Below are 21,003 nucleotides of genomic sequence, written 5' to 3' on the forward strand. Positions count from 1 at the left end.
GCAGGCTAGCTCACAGGTGCAGAGAGGGTTTTGGCTGGCCTCTGGCAGCCTTGAACTTCATAAACAGCTCTGCCTGATAAGGATACTGCCGTTCTCCACTATGAAAACACCAGAAGCCGTGATTGGATTTTGATGTAGAGTGAGTATTTCAGTCGTTTGGAGTGGGTCATGAATTCTTATTTTTAGTTTCTAAGCTACCCATAAGCGAATGCAAAACCCTAGCAGCACCATCATGCTTTCTGCAGTAGGGGGTTGAGTAGACGTGTTCCACGAGAGCTGCTTCCCGATTCTGGAATATGTTTCTTTTTGGAAGCTTGAATTGCTATATTCTTGGTTTCCTTCCCTCCCTGTTTATGTTTTCTTGGATGTCTCTATCCCATTTACATTTTCCTGGAGGTTTCAGTGCAAATTGAGTGATGTCTTATTAGATGTTCAGAACAAACTTTTTGAAAAGCATATCCCCTAAATTAGTGTCATGAAAATTAAAGCTTAATGTATAATCTACAAATGTTTCGTTGACTTTAAAACAGTTTACACCAGAACTGCAATACAAATGCATAACAAACTGGTTTTGTTTTCATTTTTCTTGGTGTTTAGAATTGCAGAATATGTGTAGAGTGTGGGACACGGTCTAGTTCTCAGTGGCACCACAACTGCCTGGTATGTGACAGTTGTTACCAACAGCAGGATAACTTATGTCCTTTCTGTGGCAAATGCTACCATCCAGAATCGCAGAAAGACATGCTTCATTGTAATATGTGCAAAAGGTAAGAACATAGAGTTAGTTATTCCGTGTAAGTGTTTTGTCAGTTCTTCTGTCTCGTCTTTAGCTCCACCATATATCTTTGAGCTCGAAGCTGTTATTGTCCCAGTAATCCTTTTAGTACTGAGCGATGTTACAGATGGAATTAAATGACATTTTCATGAATCTGAAAGGCATAAGGAAGTGAATGGGCAAAAGATAAGACAAGACCAGAAATGAGCCTTAAGAGGGAAAATTAAAGAAGCAATAGTTTAAAGCTATGTCAGCACTTCTAATGACATCAGAAATGCCGGTTCCTTATTTGGACCTTCACCAGTTGCTAACCCCTGTAACCAACCTCTCTTTTGTCATTCTCAGCCCTTCCTATGTCAGTTTTGCAGCAATTGCTTCTCTTTTCCCCATGTTATTAACTTGACTTTAAATTAGAAACTTTTATTTAAATATATTTATTACTGCAGATGGGTTCATTTAGAATGTGACAAACCAATGGATCATGAACTGGATTCTCAGTTCAAAGAAGAGTATATCTGCATGTATTGTAAACACTTAGCAGCCGAGATGCTGGATCCATTACAGCAAGGTGATGAAGTGGAGATGGCCGTGTCTGAAGTCACTACAGGTAAACTGGAGGGTTTCACCAGTATATTGTCTTAGTAACAACGAAGGACTTTTGTGTATCAGATCCCATCTTATTCTTAATTTCCCAACCTTTAAATGTATCTGTGATCATGGTCATCTCTGAATCTGATGGCTGACATCTACTCTAGTTTCTTCACAACCATTCTCCTGCTGTTTGAATCCCTGACTGGTGTGCTTTACTCCAGTTGTGTTCTTGGAGCCAGCAGTGGAAGTTCCTCAGTGTTTGGCAATATGACCTAGTGTTGCACTTCAAAATCAGGGTTAGTTCACTTCAAACAAGTTTTAGTTTTCTAATGTCCTTCTTAAATGTTAATTGTCACCTCTTGAGCCCACAATTTTGCTCAGGTATTTTTTAATAGTGTACTGTTGGTTACAAACATGCTAGTAAGATTCTTAAATGGTAAAGAAAATAAACCTTCTTACCACACTGTTTTTCATTTTCATCATTACGAATGGCAACTTCTAGAAAAGTCCCTATATTACCGTCTGCAGGGGGTTTAAGAAAGACACATCTTAATCACTAATACATTGATTCCAGATGCCATCATTATACAGTTGTGGAATATAAGAAAATGCCAATTACTTTTTAATTCATTATGCTTTCCGTGTTTTTAAAAATGCAAATGTATATTGAGTTCAGAATAGAAAAATGCAAAGAAGAATTTATGGCCTTTTGGATGATAATTTACTCTCACTATTGCAAAGTAGTAATTGTTGACCTAGTTAGCAAAAACACAAAAACTCATTCTGGGCTAAAGAATAAATACGTTTCTGTTAAGATTATCACGATGAAATGGAAGTGGAAGGACCTGAAGACCGTGTGGTATTTCTGGAGCCATCAGTTAATAAAGATGTCGCTGGTCAGGAGTCTGCCCCTGGAATTGTTCCAGATGGTAAGAATCTTTGTGATAACGGATATATGGATAGTCTGTTTTCTGAAGAAGTTGTGTACGTACAGTGAGTATGTGATTGTTTGCTAAAATGTTAGTACCCTAAATAAAAATTAGCCTAGACATGTATAGGTAGGAAATTGTTTAGGGAGGAGCTTTTAGTAAAATAACCTTAGAAATTAATAGGGGAAAGGGCATGTGTATATTCGTAGTTTGGCTGTAATCTAGATTTAATCATAAATACATGCTTTGTTTAGAGATCAAGTGATTTTCATTGAAAAGCAATATGTTATTTTCTCTAGTTATACTTGTAATTACTAACTAGAGCTATTTGCTGATTATGAGACGTTTCATGCTGAGATAATGAAAAATTTATTTTAGATGGTCTCAGCAGTCCCATTGAGGGTTATTTCAGTTATTTCAATGATGGTTCAATTAAGCTTTTTGCAATACTGATAGTAGCTGAGGATCTCAACTTAAGGAGAGACAAAGTTGGGGAAAAACTACATATTAACTTTAATCGGGGGCTCCTCTGACAGTCTGTAGTATTTTATGTGATACTGTATGTTTTATAGATTCAGTATATACATAAAAAGTCTCAGATTGTTTGAGATTACATTTATAGTTACCAAATCATTAAAAGGTATACTTCAAAAATACGTAAAGTGAAGAAAAATGAGACAAAGCTATCTAGAATAATAAATCTTACAGTGCATAATCAGATCCCTAATTTCATCTTCATACCCATCTTCATATCCTGCTTACTTACTAATCAGTAGCGTGAATGTATTGTGCTTATACTGGAAATTGGCATTTGGCAATAGGATCAAACTCTTACTCCAGTTACTGTTGAGCGAGCAGTTAGAGAAATTGGACTCCTTGCTAGAGATCCCATAAGTGTGTTCTTCACAGCAGTTCAGACCCTCACTGGAGAACAGAAGGGGAGTGATCCGCCAGAAAGGCTTGACACACAGGGCCTGCTCGTTGCTGGTAAGCGACACGTTCTCGCTGTCTGATTGGACAGTTACGGCATGGTGCCCTTACGGTTTCTATGCAGGCGGACTCATGGTCTATTGACTTTTCTCGTTAGTTATCCCAAAGAATGGTTTGTTGCTGTATACACATTACACGATACAGTAATGAAATCTCTTAGTTAGGGGATCCTTTTCTTGTAAAGAATTGGCAATGGAATTCTGAAGGAGGTTACATTCTCTAAAAGAGTTGCTAAATCAAATGTCCATTATTTAGGCAACTTAAGATCATTGTATCAGATTAGTAGCTGACCATAATTGAACTCCATGTTTACGTTTTCCCCTTAATACTTCCTGCCTGGCACAGAACAGAAAGAATACACTCGTGGTCTGTGTGTGTATTGCACATGCTCCAGTTAACCAGTGAGACTCCAGGTCATGGGTCTTCTATTAGCACGTGAATTAGTTCATGTAGTACTAGGGTACGTTTTCTCACGAGTCACTCAAATGAAGGTACTTTTGGTTTTAGACCCGTCAGTGTTCACTCTTCATGTGTGTTTTAATTTTTCTCTTTTAAAAATCTATTTTTATTTTTTTATATTAAGTATTTTTTGAAACATTTCAGTGTTTAAAAATATTTAGTACAATCAGATGAGTTATTTGATGTTTTTTCTTTATCCTTGACTGGACTTTCTCAATAAAGTAGGAACGAGAAGCAAGATTTTGATACCAGAATGTAGGTAAATTTCTCCCTGTGGTGAATAGTAAATGGGGAACCTAGTGTTTCTGTTACTATAACTTAGAAATTGCCTTGATGGTATTTGAAATAAGTGCTTTTTATCTTCAGTGTTCTTACGTTATAGAGCCTTAGGGCTCATGTCAATTGGAGCTCGAACTTGACTCTTCAGTAAGGTTGGGTTAAAGGTCTCACACACTAGTACCCGGATTTAAAATTTACTAGTCAGTGTGACTGTGGATATTTCTGGTATCTAATTATGTTTATTGACTTGCTAAGATTAGTCTCTCTGACTATAGATGATGAGGAAGAGAAGGATTATATTCCAAAAATGTATTGAGTATGTTATGTTAGCAGGTACAGCTAAATAAAATAAGTCTTTTCTGTCTGTGGTCATTACTCATTGGAGTCTACAGAGCTTTGTTGCTTTACACCGGGGGTGTCTGCTGTGCAACAGATCTTTGTAGTGTAGATTAGTCTCTACTTTTTAATTTGGATACCTCACGTAACATCACTGAGCCTCATTTTCCTAGCTGTCCAGTGAGTATAACTTCGTCTACAAAATTTTAAAGACCTTTGTAAGTGCTCAAATTGTAAGCCATATAATAGAATTATATTATAAATTAATTCTATTTTAAATTCTTACCAGAAAGCACCTTAAACTCTAGGGATCTTATTTAGGTGATGTTTTTTGTGGGTTTTAAATCAAGTTTAACCAAAAGTTAGGTTTTGGGAACCCCCCTGGTCCAACCCTCCTTTTGGCCCAAGCCTGTTATTTTTAAATACAAAGCTGCAGACATAAGATAGTCGTGTCTTACATCTACTCATAGTTAGAAATTTAAAAATTCATATGTAAATTAACATGACAAATATTCCAAATTTTGTAGAATCATCCCAAGATAAAATGAATGCTGAACTGGAAAATCAGATTTCTCCTGCAGTTGGTAATGAAAAAATGGAAATGTCATCTAAAGTGACGCATATTTGTGACGAAGATCAAAATGAAAGAAAAATGGAAGTGACGGAAAACGTCGAAGTCCTTGCACACCAGATCACTGTGCAAGAGGAATTGCAGTTGTTCGAGGAACCGAAAATGGTGGCATGCACAGAAGAATCAAGGCCTCCAAAAGCAATTGAATCTGTCACTGTTTCACCAGAAACCTTAGTGTCCCCGTGTGAGGAAAGCCCTTCTTTGTGTCCTGAAGAACAGTTGGCTCCAGAAAGGGTACAAGAAGCAATGGAACAAAAAGAAAATTCTGAAGCGTCCTCTGCGTTTATGGACTTTGCAATGACTCCTGCAGTTGAGAGTTGTGTGAAGGATAGTTTATGCCAGGACGGTTCTATGAAATTAGCACCTGAGCTGGAGCCCTCGCTGTCATCAGCAGGAGACAGAGGCAGGGCCCGCGCGTCTTCCCCGCCACCACTTCCTTCTCACTTGCCTTCCCATGACCTGTCGCACAGTTACCCCTCAGCTCTCAGCGCTGCTGTTGGACACTCCATGCCAACAACATACATCCCAGTCACTCCAAAAATTGGCATGGGCAAGCCAGCTATCACCAAAAGGAAATTTTCTCCTGGGAGACCGCGGTCTAAACAGGTAGGGTGATTTTAATGATGTTGACAAAAGCTGTTGGAGCAATTATGTAAAATAAGAAGGTGTATGTGTAGCTTTGGTTCGGAGAGTAATTTTTTTCTATCTTCACTTAGAACTTTGGTGCGTTGTTGACGTACGTGTTTTGGCCATTTTAAAAACGCTGTTAATGAAGACTAATTTATTAAACTTTGAAGTGATATTTGGAATTTCAGCTTAGTTGGAACATAAAAGTGTAACCTATTTGATTATAGTTTCTAATAGAAAACACTTTAATTTTTTTCTTCTTTTTTTTAGTTCCATGCCAGAGTAACAATAGAGCCATAAAAAAAAAAAAGTAAACTTCAGTATATTGCAACTAACATTTATTTTTCCCCTCTAATGTTTGCTTATTGATGTTATTCATTGCATATATTTTTAACTGCCTAAGTATCAAAATGCTAAGTATTTTGTGGGATTTTTTCAAGTCAGGACTTATTTCAGTGGTTTCATGCAGAAATCTTATAATTGTGTTGTTGGTCTTTTGCAAATGAAGGAAGCAGCTCCCCTGATTGTTCTAAGTGATGTGCACTTCACCCTTTAAGGTTCAGTTCTTTCTAAGTGGGATTTACCTGAAACTACAAGACAAAGTGAAGACAGTGTAGCTAAGATTTTATTTATTCTACAAAATGCCTTCTTTCTGAAGTTTTTATAAAATGGCCAGATATCAAGCAGTGCAGAAGTGTTTTATCACCATAGTAATTTGGAATTTCAAGTCTCATGATTTAAATTAAAAGTTTGACTTATAGTAATAATACCTTGATCTTTTAATTTTGGAATTGTAAGACCAGTAGAAAAATCAAATCAAATTTTATTTCAATAAGAGAATTAGTCTCCTTTAAATAAAATCCAGATATATTTTTAAAGTCAGCAAGTTAGTTATACCAAGGGGGATTTTTCTTAAATCAGTTCTCCTTCTCAGTCATTTCTTTTTTTGAATAGTTATATAATAATTATGTAGTTTTGGCTCTGAAAAGACTTGAGCAGTGGAAATTTGAGTCTCAAATTTAATTTTGGTTCAGATATTTACATTCTTTAAAGATATTGCATCTTAAATATTCCTGTTAAATTCAATTCTATTTCTTCTTCTTAAGAGACTTCGGCTCCAACTGAGAAACCATTACGATTATTTTGCTAGACTTACATTCCAAAATAGAGTGTGTGTGTGTGTATTTATTTTCCAGGTTCATCGACATTTTATACGAGCCATGTCCTAATAGTAGTTGCTATTGCTTCTCCCATGTTCTCTTCCATTTTTCGATTCTCTTATTGTTCTGCCTTCTAGTTAGCTGCCATTGTCTCATTGCTATACTTCATAATTGGCTGCTAATCTCGTAAGCCTTTTGCAGCCCGTGTTTCTCCTCCCATTAGCTTGGTTTTGGCTGTGCAGCCAGCAGCCTTCACTTGGTGGTTCATAGCTTGCTAATACACTCCCATTCTTGTGGAGAGTGTGCGTTGGATAGAACAAGGTAACTCGTTTTGTAATCATTGCTGAGGTACTAGGCTTGTAACTCCCAGGGACCATTCTGTACATAAACAGGAGTGTGTGTATCTTTTTATTGGAAACCCTGAAGTCCGTTATTCTATTACATGTATTTATTTGATGTCAGGCATTCCTGTTTTGTAGTTTTGGTTTTATTGAGTGTTTATTTTGCATATTCTTGGCAGTGAGGACTGGCTATAAAATGAGATGGACTTTCATGGCAGTGATTGTGATATAAGCAAGAGGTTTTGGTTTCCATCTGTTGTTTGACTGTCAATACCACATTGCCGTATTGTGTTGTATATCCTCAGTCCTGAGGTCTGTTCAGTGTGGTGACCACCATCCTAATCAAGGAGCTGTGCGTTTCATCGATTCATTCTGTTTCATAGTGCTCAAACTTTTCTAATGTTACATGAGCTTTCCCAAGAATTCCTTTAGAAATTAAATGCATAATTAGAAGCAAACAGAATCCGAAAGCTTTAAAATTGCGTGTGACAGCTAGTGATTGTATGCCTATTATCAGATGTTTTCTGGAGATGTGAATTAGCCATTAGCTGGGTGAGCCCGTGTTGTCCAATAGAAATACAATGCACGCCTTATATAGCTAATTAAAAATTAGCTGGTAGTCCCACTTGAAAAATAAAAGAAGCTGGTGAGGTAAATTTTAATGTTTTATTTAACCCAATCTATTAAAATATTTTAGCATTTAATCTATATAAAATTCTCAGTGAGATACTTCCCACTCACTTTTTCATGCTCTGTGTTCTCGATCTGGTTTGAGACTAACGACATTAGCAGTGCTTAGCGTGGTGAGTAGTGGCGACCCTACTGAACAGTGCAAGCAAAGCCTTTTGAGAAATATGAAAACTTTAGTTCCAGAATTACTGATGAAATGACAAGAAATGCCAAATAAATTTAAGATTGATAAATTAAGAACATTGCTTGTGGCTTCACTATTTTTAAGGATTGAAGCAAAAACTACTCTTGTTCCTCCAATTGCTCATGGGACACATTTTAAAATAGGTAAGAAAGCCATTTGTTGTGGCTACAAATCGCTCCATGCATTTTCAACATACATTATCAACATACAAGCCGTATATATACACACTCGTGTATACGCATATGCTCACATATATACATACTTACACACGAGTGTGTGTGTAGTGAGTGATACTGGGGTGTGGATAGATGTGTCACTCTTCTGAATCTGAGATATCAGAATCCAGAAATGGAATCTATATCAGATACTGGAAGTACATTATCAAATTGGAAATCATATAGGGTTACTTTCCCTTTGGAAGAGGTGCGTAATTAAAGATTAGTCTTTTATAGTGTGCGTTTTCTATGGAAGATTTTAGGTGTCATTCAGTGAGAAATGCGCTATTTTCTTCCTGAGATGTTTCAAATATGTCTTTAATGTACACTTCAAACCCTTACTAACTCCAGGAGTGGTAACTTAAGTTTCTCTGATGGTTACTGATAACAAAAGATCCCTCCCAATTGTTTGTATCCCTTCTCATTTCAGACACAGGATTTCACAGAGATAAGGAAGAAAAATTTAGACATGATAGGGAGGTAGTAGGAGAAGGAAATTGGTGGCAGCAGTGACAGGCAGCACGTTGGACGTGGTTTTATACCAATTGTCCCAGTGAACCAGTCGATCTTTTTTCTCTCAGTCTTTATTGCAGTTACGCACTTACATATATTTCAGTATTTCATTTCTTGGTGTTTTGATAGGTCTATCCACATTGGACCTTGGGTTTAAGAAAGTGGTTATAGACCTTACAGCGTGTTAGCACCATCTGGGGAGCTTTGGAAACATACCAGTGCAGGGGCCCCACCCTAGAGCAGTAGGAACACAGACTGCAGGTCGCCCTGCCCCTTAACCCTAGAGTAAAACGCTGAGTTAGAGAAATGTGTGGTCATTGTTCTATTGTTTTTATGTACTGACGTAATGGTACAAGAAATGCTCTTAAAAAGTGGTGGGAAATAGGATAAAAAGTTACTTCATTATATCAAGTCCTGTGTTTTTCTGTTTCTCTTATCTCACAGTTATATTTATGCATTCTAATTTGGAAATTCTGAGATAATATTTAACGTAACCACACAACTATAGACATTCATGCACTAATTGCTTTCATGATGATACTGAGTTTTTATTAAATCTGTGAAGAATGTTTTCTTGAAAGACTCTTAAATATTTCAAGAAAATTTCATTTAACTAGTCTTAACTGTATTTTGGTAACTTGCAAGTTCTAAGAATTTTTTCTTCATTTTTGATTTTACCTTTCCACCATTTTTCTTGCTAACATCATATATGTGGAAGGCTTAGGAATTTCTGTAAGTTCTAAGACTGATGTCTGTTGAGACTTTCTTACAGAGAAGATGAAATTTCTTGTATATAGCAGGTTTCCAAAGATAGTACTTCATTAGGTTGTAACTACTTTCCCATTACACTGTGAACTGGATTTCTTGTTTTTCATTACTTGAAGTAATTTTATCATGAACCGTAGAATTTTATAACATACTTGTGTACTGCAGTAGCATTTTAAATGAAGTGTTTCAAATTAACAAATCAGTTTCATAATATATTACTGTGAGAGAAAAATAAGTCTCCAGAGTGGTGAGCCGTAGAGGACTGTAGTTTTGTTAACATGACAGTTCATCACAAGTAAGTGGTTTCAATTCTTATTAAGTTATTTCATACCAAGCTTTTAATTAAAATAAATTTGAATTTTGTTGAAACATTGCTTTATATAGTGCATACATAATGATAGTCATTAAAGGAAGAGAAATTACCCTGGGTATTTTTAATTGTCCATTCTGGGGTATCTATAAGGTAAACCCTACATTTCTGATACTTTGTCTTAGAATCTAGTAAGCTTTCATTAGAAAATAGACATACATTCTGTATTCTTAATGGGGCATAAAAGATAAAGTATAGATGCCAAAGGTTATTTTCCACAGCTATTCTGGTCTAAATCCTGTGCTGTCTTTTTAGAAGTATTTTGTATTGTTTATATCTGTTTTTACTATAAGATTGATTGATATGGTCAGCGTGAACATTGCTGTGGTGTGATCGCTTCGATTCAAGCCCTTATTAGTCGTCCATTACTGTCTGTGGCACTAAGCAAGTCCCCGTGGACGATCTGGTTTCTCCACCTGTGACGCTACATCATGACGGTGGTTGGTACCACTGGCTGCTGACACACATAGGAAGCACCAGGCACACGGCAAATGGTAGCGCTGCCCTGCTTTCTTTCTTGAATTGCAGATTCATGCAGGTATTATTCTGTGAAAATGGAGGAGGACACAATGGTCATGTAGGAAATGGAGGTTTGGAGTGGTGGTCCTAAAACCAGTCAGGCTGACTGAGTAACTGTTTGTACTGAATGTGCAAATGACAGGAACTGGTGGCCTGCTCACCGTGAACACAGCAGGTAGTAGGTTCCTAAGTCCAAAGCCACATAATGGTCGCACACATTTTAGACCTTAACAGCCTGTTACAGACCAGAGAAAGTGAGAGCAAACAGTCAACCTGGCCTGCAGCCTTAGGCATGTTTTCTAGGAGAAATGAAGGCTCAACCCTTCTTAAAGTGTGACTTGCAGACCAGGAATATCAGCATTACCTGGGAGTTTGTTAGGGAGACACTCAGGCCGCACCTTAATTTGTGTGAAAATGTGTATCTTAAGAAGATCCCCGTGCAGGCGAACAGATCCACTGCTGTAAACCACTGAGAATCAAAAGTGTAGTTTTAAGCCTAAAATATGCCTCCTCTTTGGGGTGTCAGGCAACAGACAGATTAAAAAGCATCAGACTTCCCTCTTTGTTTCCTTGTGCCTGTCGTGATATTTTTGAAACCATTACCATAACCATTTTTTAGCACCAGCCAAATCCTCATTCTATTTTTATGCTTTCATAGTATCTTATCAAATCACTATCAGAACTAAATTTCTTATTTCAGTTTGATGCTGAACTCTGTTTTGTATATGCGACTTACGTGAGAAGAATCTGTAAGTCAGGAAGAATGCGTTTGCTGCGGTAGCTGTAATGTACATGAGTGACTGCACCCAAAGACAGTTTATAAACACTTGTTTTCTGTTTCTTACTAGTTCTCTTTTCTGCTCTTTGTCGGTTTTACATTCTCTAGACCAGACTCATCCTTTTATTGCAACCTTGGTTCGAGATGGTGTGTTGGGAGAGGGTGACCCCCAGGACGACTTAGGTGTGAAGTCTGCTCAGGAGACACCAAACCCTCTCTGGCCCCTCCTGCAGCGCACTCAGTCAATTAGGACGCTCTTGGGCTCTAATCGTGACATGAGTCGTATTTGACCGCCAGCAACGGAATTAGACTTCGAATAGAAAATTGCCCCTAACAGCCGACCCTCCCCACCTGCCGTCACTGTTCCCGTCTCCCTGTCCCACCGGCCTTGTAATAGCTGCGTCATTTACTATGTTGATATATTTACCTGAGAAATGGGCTTCAAAGCAGAAAGAAGATTAATACCGATTTTAAACAGTTTTGGGGTTCAATAATTATTGTTGGAATCTAATGCAGTCTCTGCCAAGTAGTATGTTTTTAGTTTCTAGAGGATTTGAAAACACATTGGTTCTGTCTAGCTTTCTTTACAACGTAGTTTCCTGATGTGTACATTTTGAACCCTTTTGCTTTTAATTCGGTTGGTAGATAGTATGTTAAGAGCATCAGATAGATTGGTAGGTTTTAATAGGTGAGGAAATCCAAGATTTTAGGCTGTCATTGGTGGGTGAATCAGCGTGTTTCGTGTCACACTACAGTGTGTATTGATGCGTTTATGCACACATATATGCAAAAGTAGTAACTGCTCTGTCGGAAAAAACAGACGTTCACTAAATGCTCAGCAGTGCTGAACAGCAGGGAACAGAAGAAGCATGGCCTTCTCACCAAGCCTGTACTCCAGTGGCAACAGATGCGAGTGGAGGAAGCGGAGTTTCATGCAGCACTGGTGCAAACCGTGCTGCCACAGATGGGGGCAGGGGCACCACCTTCCTGAATGGTCTGTACGTTCCTTCTCATCAACGCTGAGATCTGAAGGGTAATTTATAACTCAAGTTTTAGTTCTAAGGTCTAAAGAATATATTAGGTAATTTCTTTGTAAAAATATCGAAAGCAAAGGATATCATAATTTTTCTTCAATTCCTATAAAATTGCACACAATCCATCTTCCAATGTCTTATGATAATATACTTATTAAAATTCATAATGTAATTACCCAAGCTTTTATTATATAAGTTCTTTATAGTAGTTGAGTGATTTTTCTAATTATCCCTGAGATGACATCCAAACATTCTTGATCTATAGAACCTTCATTTTGTTCATCTATATTTTATGAAGTATGAATGCGTTTTAAAATGAGATACACTTTTGGCATCAAAGCTAACTTTTAAATTAGGAGGAATGACACGTTGTCTTAGAGTGTGACTTCTTATGGTGTGTTATAATCACTGTCTACTGACATAACAGTGAACGATCCACCAAAAGGAACTGAAGATGCACGATAGCCAAATACCCCCAGAGAAAAACCAGTGGAGATGCCGAGAACTTAATTTAGGCATCTCTTGCCCCCACTCCTACCACTAAATAATTACAGACAATAAGACATAACCCCACATTGTGATCACTGAGAAGATGCAAAAGGTGTGACAAAGGAGATGACGAGGTGGTTCCCTCGGAGCGAGCGCTGAGGAAAGGTTAGTACTTAAGGCCGTGCGTACCTGAAGAATTGGAAGAGGCAGCCATTGGGCCGGTGGCCTGTTCTGAGTCAGCGGGGCTCGTGTGGCAGAGCTGGGCATGCTCGGGAGAGAGGGGCCCCCTGCAAGCTGAGGCTGGGGAGCTGCAATGGGCAGGCAGGCTGCGTATGGTACGTGCACCTGTACGTGCACTGAGAACGGGGGAAGGTTGCAAACAGGTCGTGACCTGCTTGATCAGACTGACAGTTTTGAAAAGTTCCTCTGGACTTAAGGAGTGGCGGGAAGAGGATTGAAGAAGCAGGCGAGAGCGATGAGGGAAAAGACCAGATCAAATGACTCGCAGTCCATTTCCAAAGACGGGGAAGATTATGAAATGGGACTGGGTAAGGGAGAGATTCTAGGCACGGTGAACCCCAGAGGTTTTGTGTGGCAGAATGGAAACGCCAGGAAGGAAGTGGAAAATGTTACTAACGTGCAGCTCTCAGAGCAGGTGCTTTCGGGAGACTGAGAAGGTGTGTACAGCCCCCCCTAGAGATGAGACTGTAGAGAGGCCTCTGAGGTCCCCTTGGGGGGAGAATTGCCTGAGAGACTGAGATGGTCAGCACAGGAGGGCAGGGAACCGGCACAGGCATTAGATGCTGAGGATAGAGAGATGAATTTCGGCAGCACAGAGGTTACCGAAGACCCTGGATGCAAGGCATAGATGCGAGTGGGTCTGACGGTGGGAAAGTGAGGTAGTACTTCTCCTGTCAGGTGAAATCGGCATAGCCCCTGGCTAAGCTTGAGAGTTGGTAGGTAGGTTAATTACAAGTTCAGCCAGTCTCTCCCTTGTGTGGCTCCCCCAAGCACTGCCATTCCATTAACTGTCTGCTTGACAAAGGGTAGTCATGCTCTTCTTTTTTGGTTGGTATTTAAATTCCCGCTGGTATTTTTATGTGGTTAATAGGCTACCACATGTTAATCTGACAGGATTCTAGACACCTGGTAAGTACTGTGTTTCTTAAGTTTTGGTTATTTAATTGGTAAAATTTGTAACATGCCTTGTCAAACAACCTAATTCAAAATAGGTTCTTTATTGATTTGACATTTGTTTTGTGTTTTCCTTTAAAATGTTATCTTTGCGGAATAAACATTTTTCTTTATGCTGCTTATCAGCTTAGTTCAGGTTGTTACTGAATGTGGTTGTTTGGAAGGTAAACTGTCTTAGTTTTCGTTTAACTATTTTTATAAGATACTATTTCTTGCATAATCAGGTACTTGAGGCATTTTAATTTGTAAATTTAGGACAATTTGCTTTAACATTTTACTTTTCAAATTAGTCCCTTGGATGTAATCTAAGTATAATAGTTCCCTAAATAAAAATAAAAAGCCAAAACCCGCAACTACTGGTCACTCAAGGAAGAGTGATGAAGTGCTAAGATTATAATGGTATTTGCATCTTAAGGTTACAAACTAACTTTCCACAATTTAAAGTGAATGTGTTTGTTTATTGCTCGCGTTTCTGATTGCTTGTCTTTGCCTGCTGGTTTGTTTGTTAAAAGCAATAGGTGTGTGTAACATTCTTTAAGGTTATGTTTTTCTCCTTTCTGGTGGAGTGATCCTGTTGGAAGAGAGTAATTCCCAAATAGTTTCTTACAGTGTTATTCCAGGAGTTTGATTGACTTTTATTTATATTTGGTGCTGTAGTTGCAGTTCCTAAGTCAGTGTTGATGTCATATAAGCCTTCATTTTTAATGTTTCATTATACCAATGTTTCAACCAGAAGAAAAGATTTAATGTAAATAATAGCTGCAAACATTTATGTGTAAAGTCACTGTGAGTGCTAAGCTTGTTGCCCTCCCTTGAAGCAATTTGCCCTAAACTTCCACACGTCTGCATTTGGTTTTGCTGTTGGGAACTCCTTAGTTGCTGGCTTGACCTTTTGCGTTGCTGAGTTTCATTCATCTGTTTTCTCACCTGCCATATCCTAGGGGGCTTGGAGCACCCATAATACCATGAGCCCACCTTCCTGGTCCCCAGACATTTCAGAAGGTCGGGAAATTTTTAAACCCAGGCAGCTTCCTGGCAGTGGCCTTTGGAGCATCAAAGTGGTAAATAAAATTGCATTTACATTCATGTATCATTTCTTTCTGGTTGGTTTTATCTGAGTAGAAGTTAAGATTGAACCTTTCTTTGCTAAGTGGTTTAGCTTCCAGAGCCACGTTTCTAATCTCAAAATGTTAATGTGAAGAAACAACATGCTTGCACTTAAAAATCTGGATTAGGAGGAAATCAGATTGCAATTTCACATGACTGATTTTAAGTGTCATTTTTTTTTTAATACCTCTTTTAATGGTTTCTTCCTTTTATGTTGTAATTTTCAGTATGGGGGGAATCCTTGTCACATAGGCTGTAAAGTAATTAAGGACTCGGGTTATTCACAATACCATAAAATTTTGTTGCTTAGAAAAGAATAAACGAAAAACTTCATTAACCTATTAATGCATTAACATGTTAATGGAGAAGAAATAGGAGAATTGCAGCAGATTTAATTCTGTGTTAACATCAGAATTACAGGACCTCTTTTCTACGTCACTGTGTGACTGCTAGTCCTTAAAGGAAGTTAAGTGGTCTGATACCGTTTGAAATCATCTGAAAAGTTAAAATATTTTACTGACTAGAGAACATAATTTTTCTACATCTACTACATTTAATACAATTCTGGAATAAGGCTGTGTAATTTAGATTATTCAGAGATTTCAAAGGCATCCTAGATTCCACTTAGTTTTCTGTCACCATTGGAAGCACTATTTTTTCAGTTTACTCTGATATTATGCAAGGTGTTCAAAGTATAAATATTTGTTTTAAGTGTATAAAAGATGACTTGTTTGACAATTATCAAGCAAATAGATTTTCACTTATTCTTACCTGTTTCATTGGATGTTGAGGAAAAATAAATTGTAAAATTACTATAGTCTTGATTTAATCTCAGATTTATAAAAAACCCTTTATGCTGATTAACAAAACAACAAGAAGCGATCAACTTCATCCCGACCCTGCCCATCCCTGTTCAGAGAAGCTCGAGAGATCTAGCGGAGAGGCAGTTTGAAAATTGGAAATTGGCTTTATTTGTTAAAACTGAAGGGCGAAGAAGATTCTCTCTTCCCTTTGTTTATGTGCATTTATGCTCAAAATAATCATAAGTTATTGACTTGGAAACCATTCTGCTAATAGGTGATGAATTCAGCATTTCAAACTATGATTGGGGACCTCAGTTGAACAAGGGGCATACTGTTTAACTTGCTAGGCAAAAATATCGAAGGATTTTCCTGAGTACTCTAACAATTTTAAATACACAAGCGTGTGTAAATGCCGGGTTTTTGGAGGTAGTAACAAGTCTGACTATAAACAAGAAAAATAACAACAAATAATCATAGTACTTACTGTGAAAATATTAGGGTGAAATTTAACATGTTTTCCCATAGAATTTTTTCTTGTGTTGGATAAATATTCAGATAAATTGTTTCCATTTCAAGTAATTATCATCTCGATGATTTAAAGCAAGCTTTGTCCCCTTGCATCAGTTCTCCTGTCCTGACATAAATTGTCCTCTAAATACTGTAGCAGAATGAGGCCCCATGTTCAGCTCACAGACAACTACTGAACAGCAAAGGAAATGGACCGTTTTAATGGCGGGAAAGATGCTGTTGTCTTCTAGTGAAACGCAGTTTTCATGTAGTGGAGTAGGGCAGAAGAGGGGTTACTAGAGCCAGCCGTGCTGGCTCTGTGACTTCGGACAAGTTACTTAACCCTTTCGTCCTTCAGTGCACTGATCTCTAAAATGGGGTAATAGAAGGGGACTGACCTTCTGAGACTGTTGAGAGTGAACAGTACTGAGAGCAGTCTGTTAGTTGTCACTGTGCCGACTGAGACGTGGCCGCGGGAGACCTCCCTTGTACTCCATGCTGAACACAAGTGGCTGCACAGGGAGATACCTGCATGGGCCGTGGCCATTATCGCCACCTGGGCTGTGTGATGAGGAAACGGGCAGTAAAGCCAAGGTTTGCTGCTGCCGAGTGTTTACAGTGACAGACCCAAAGCTTGAGGCTCAGGTTACAGGCATGTCATGTTTATATAGAGTATATATTTAAGTTGCAGAATACATCTTGAACGATAGAAGTAATAATCCAGGTCTCTTAATATTTATCATCTGATCAGAATAAAGGCGAGAAGCAACTATTTGTTTACATTTAATAAGCTGTTTCACCTCACATTTGGATGTTGAAATTCCCTGGGTCTTGCGCAGATTGCTGACTTTCCTTCTCTGTCGTGCAGGGCCGTGGGTCGGGATTTCCGGGAAAGCGGAGGCCTCGTGGTGCAGGCCTGTCGGGACGTGGTGGCAGAGGCAGGTCAAGACTGAAAAGTGGCATCGGGGCAGTTGTGTTACCTGGGGTAAGGCTTCCTTCCTTCCCATTCTGGGATCCTTAACCTGTGGGCTGCTGGTGATGCTCTCCGTGGGAGCAAATCACGGAGATCCTAAGGGTCACACAGATAGGCTGCCAGTTTTACCTTATTTTACTATGTCTCTGCTTTGCTTTTTTTCTTTTTAAACTTCTTTTAAACCTGCCTTCTTACCCTTTTTCTCTCTTGTCGCCTTCCTCTGTCAGTGACCTTTCTGTGCCAACCCTTCCCAAAAGTCCAAACGCAATACATATTTTTCCATTAAAAAAAAAGAGCAAACTCCTGTTGCATTTTTGTTTCTTTGAAAAAAATTATGCCGACATTTTTAGTTTTTGCTTATCGTTGCTCTCAGTGTTATAATATGGCTTACACAAAACTACAAATGTTGCAGGTTGGTTATAGACTCTAAAATGTTGAGGGTTGTAGGACTGTCTTTGACATGTTGTCATTTAAGATTGATAAATATTGGCTCATTGACACGTTAGGAGGCTTTCTTTAAATGTGTATCGAAAAACTATATTTGGCACGGAATGGCAGATATTTCCTATAATATCTATTTTACCAAAATCCTGTTTTTCAAATTCTAATTGTCATTTTAAGTTCAGAAGGCAGGTGGAATTGTTTAATTTTGCTACTAAAGGAGTAAGGAAACTTGGATTATGGTCCTTTTTTAAAAAAGCAACTTTCCTCCCCAAATGAACAGGCTTATTGAGGTAAATTGACATAAAGTACAAATGTTTGCAGTGTACAGTTCTGAGCTGACGCATGTGCACACCTGTGAGAACCATACCACAATCAGTGCCGTGGACATGTCACCCCAAAGTGTCTTCATGCCCCTCTGAAAGGCCTCTGCCTTGCCCTCTGTCAGCAGTCCTCACCCCTGGCAGGACCTGTCTGTCGATTAGTTTACATTTTCCAGAGTTTGTATGAGTGAAGTGTACTCTTCTTGGTCTAATTTATTTCACTCAGCATAATTATTTTGAGATTAATCTATGCTCCTGCATGTATTAATAATTCATTCTTTTTTGTCGCTGAAGAGTATTTCATATCATGGATGTGTGTCTGTTCACCTATTAAAGGACACTGCTGCTTCCATTTTTTGGCTGTTAGAAAGGACACCGCCGTGAACCTTCACCCTGTTTCCCTGAAAATAAGAACTAGCCAGACAATCAGCTCTGATGCGTCTTTTGGAACAAAGATTAGGATAAAACCCGGTATTATATTTATATCATATCATAGATCATCTCATACCTAGTCTTATAGTAAAATAATACCGGGTCTTATATTAATTTTTTTCTCCAAAAGACTCATTAGAGCTGATTGTCCAGCTAGGTCTTATTTTCGGGGAAACACAGTATGTTTAAGTCCATCTATGGGCATATGCTTTCTTTTCACATGTGTAAATATCTGGGAGTGGAATGCCTGCATATATGCTATGTGTATGCTTAGTTTTTAAGAAAAGGCTGTTTTTCAAGTTGGGTGAGACAGTTTATATTCACAAGAGTGTTTGAGATACCCATGTTTTCCACATACTCACCTGTACTCCGTGTGGTCAGTCTTAATTTTAGCCATTGTAGCAGGTATGTTAATAGTATCTCATTTGCATTTCTCTAAATGACTAACGTTGATTAGCTTTTTACGTGCTTATTTGCTGTCTGTATATCTTGTTTGATAAAGTCACTCTTCAAATCTCTAGTACATTTTAAAAAACTGAGTAGTTTTAACTTCCTGATTTGAGATTTCTTTATGTATTCCCAACAAAAGTTCTTTATCATATGTTTTATTTGCAAATGTTTTTTTGCATTTTTAGGTTTGTCTTTTCATTTTCTAAACTGTGTCTTTCAAAGACCAGATGCTTTAATTTTGATGAAGTCCAATTTATAAATTTTTTCTTCTATGGATTGTGCTTTTCTCAGTGTCTGAGAAATATTTGCATACCCCAAGGTTACAAACATATTCTGTGTTTTCTTGTAGAAGTTTTATGGTGTTAGGTTTTGCATTTAGATCTATGATCCAATGAATTAATTTTATGTATGGTAGGAATATGGATCAAAGTTCATTTTTGTGTATTGAATACTATTGTTTTAGCACCATTTCTCTGAGTTACCCCTGTATCATTCTTGAAAAATAGTTCTCTGTATGTTTGTGGATCTAATTTTGCTATACCGTTGATCCAGTTCTTTGTATTAGGCCAATATGGTGCCATCTTGATTACTTCTAATTTATAACTACTCTTGAAATCAGACACTGTTAGTCTTCTAATTTTCTACTTTTTCAAAGATGTTTTAGCTACCCTAAATTCTTCTTATTTCTATATGAATTTTAGAATTAGCTTGTCACTTTTTACAAATAGGCCTGTTAGGATCTTGATGGGGTTTGCATTCAAACTATAGATCCAGTTGGGGGAAATTGGCATTTTAACCATATTGAGTCTTTCAACTCATGAACATTGTATCTCTAGCTCTGCTTCTTTAGGTCTTTAATTTCATTCAGTGATGTTCTTTAGGTTTCATCATACAGGCCTTCCACACCATTTCTCAGATTTATCCCTAAGTCTTCCATATTTTTTATGCTATTGTAAACGGTAGTGTTGTGCTAATTTCATATTGTGGTTGTTGGTTGTTAATATCTAGAGATACTACTCATGTTAGTGTATGGATTTTGAATCCTACAAATCCAAATTTGATTTGGTCAAATTTAACCTAAGTCCAGAAGTAAACTCTGTAGTTGATAATCCTGTGGCTCATACTGAAACTTTGGTAAGTGATTGAAATATTGTTATTTTGAATATTATTCAAAGTAGTGCTTTCCAAAAGAAATATAATGTGAACCACATATGCAGCTTAAAACTTCCTAGTAGCTACATTTGAAAGGAAAGGGAACCAGTGACATTTAACTTTATTGTGTATTTTTTGACGCCGTGTAGCTAAAATGCTACCATTTCAACATTTAATGTATAAATTATACAAAATTATTCATGAGCCTTACTTACTTTTTGTTAGGTACTGTCTTTGAAATCTAGTGGGTATTTCATACTTAGAGCACATCTCAATTTGGACTAAACATGTTTCAGGTTTTAAGAGTCACTGAAGTAGAGCGATGCATGTATATATAGGTGCATGTGTGTATATACATGTGTATATATGTATGTATATATACACATACACAAATATGACTTTTATTGTTTCTTGATTAGGATTTCTGGGTAATTAGTCTTATTAAAAACAGGTTTATAGTTTTCTCATTACTTCCTGATCTATGGGACTTGTAACTCTGAAGAGACAGTTAGGTGACTAAAAATGTCATGTCTCGCACTTTTATGGCAGGATCTGGGTAATAATCTAATTTGAGGTTGTTAGTCTAGACCTCGGCAGACATTGTGTTTTGTCTATGAATCGTCTCAAACTTTCCAGTTCAGTATAATTCAGTTGAAAACTATAACTGCATGCTTTGTGTATTTTCCTTTTTATAGGTGTCTGCTGCCGACATTTCATCAAATAAGGATGAAGAAGAAAACTCCATGCACAATACAGTTGTGTTGTTTTCTAGCAGCGACAAGTTCACTTTGCATCAGGTATGAACTGAGTTCTTGCTGGCCTTCCACTTTGGAACTCCTTCCTGCCCATTTCTTCTTTATCGCGTTTGCACTGCTGTCATCCCGTTATTTAGCTCTGTCGCTGTATTAGCTGAGAAGGTCCTGTTACAAAATGATAAAATTAG

At 37.8% G+C, this 21,003-nt stretch overlaps 1 protein-coding gene across 21 annotated transcripts in view; it reads left to right on the plus strand.

Annotated features, from left to right (window-relative positions):
* Positions 1 to 21,003, plus strand: part of KMT2C (lysine methyltransferase 2C) — a 222,825-nt gene that overhangs the window by 127,302 nt on the left and 74,520 nt on the right. For 17 of the 21 annotated variants that reach the window (XM_088799766.1, XM_088799771.1, XM_088799770.1 and 14 more), the window contains exons 10-17: positions 598 to 767; positions 1,222 to 1,382; positions 2,182 to 2,295; positions 3,205 to 3,282; positions 4,887 to 5,596; positions 14,814 to 14,933; positions 17,158 to 17,274; positions 20,756 to 20,857. In XM_088799766.1, coding sequence (XP_088655892.1) covers positions 598 to 767; positions 1,222 to 1,382; positions 2,182 to 2,295; positions 3,205 to 3,282; positions 4,887 to 5,596; positions 14,814 to 14,933; positions 17,158 to 17,274; positions 20,756 to 20,857 — 1,572 coding nt within the window. The remainder of the gene's footprint in view (positions 1 to 597; positions 768 to 1,221; positions 1,383 to 2,181; positions 2,296 to 3,204; positions 3,283 to 4,886; positions 5,597 to 14,813; positions 14,934 to 17,157; positions 17,275 to 20,755; positions 20,858 to 21,003) is intronic. The other 4 variants (XM_074315065.2, XM_074315066.2, XM_088799776.1 and 1 more) reach the window with 3 other exon arrangements.

Source organism: Rhinolophus sinicus, chromosome 8 (genome assembly GCF_057876585.1).
Source record: "Rhinolophus sinicus isolate RSI-liver-muscle chromosome 8, RSI-T2T, whole genome shotgun sequence".
In the NCBI taxonomy this organism is placed as follows: Eukaryota; Metazoa; Chordata; class Mammalia; order Chiroptera; family Rhinolophidae; genus Rhinolophus; species Rhinolophus sinicus.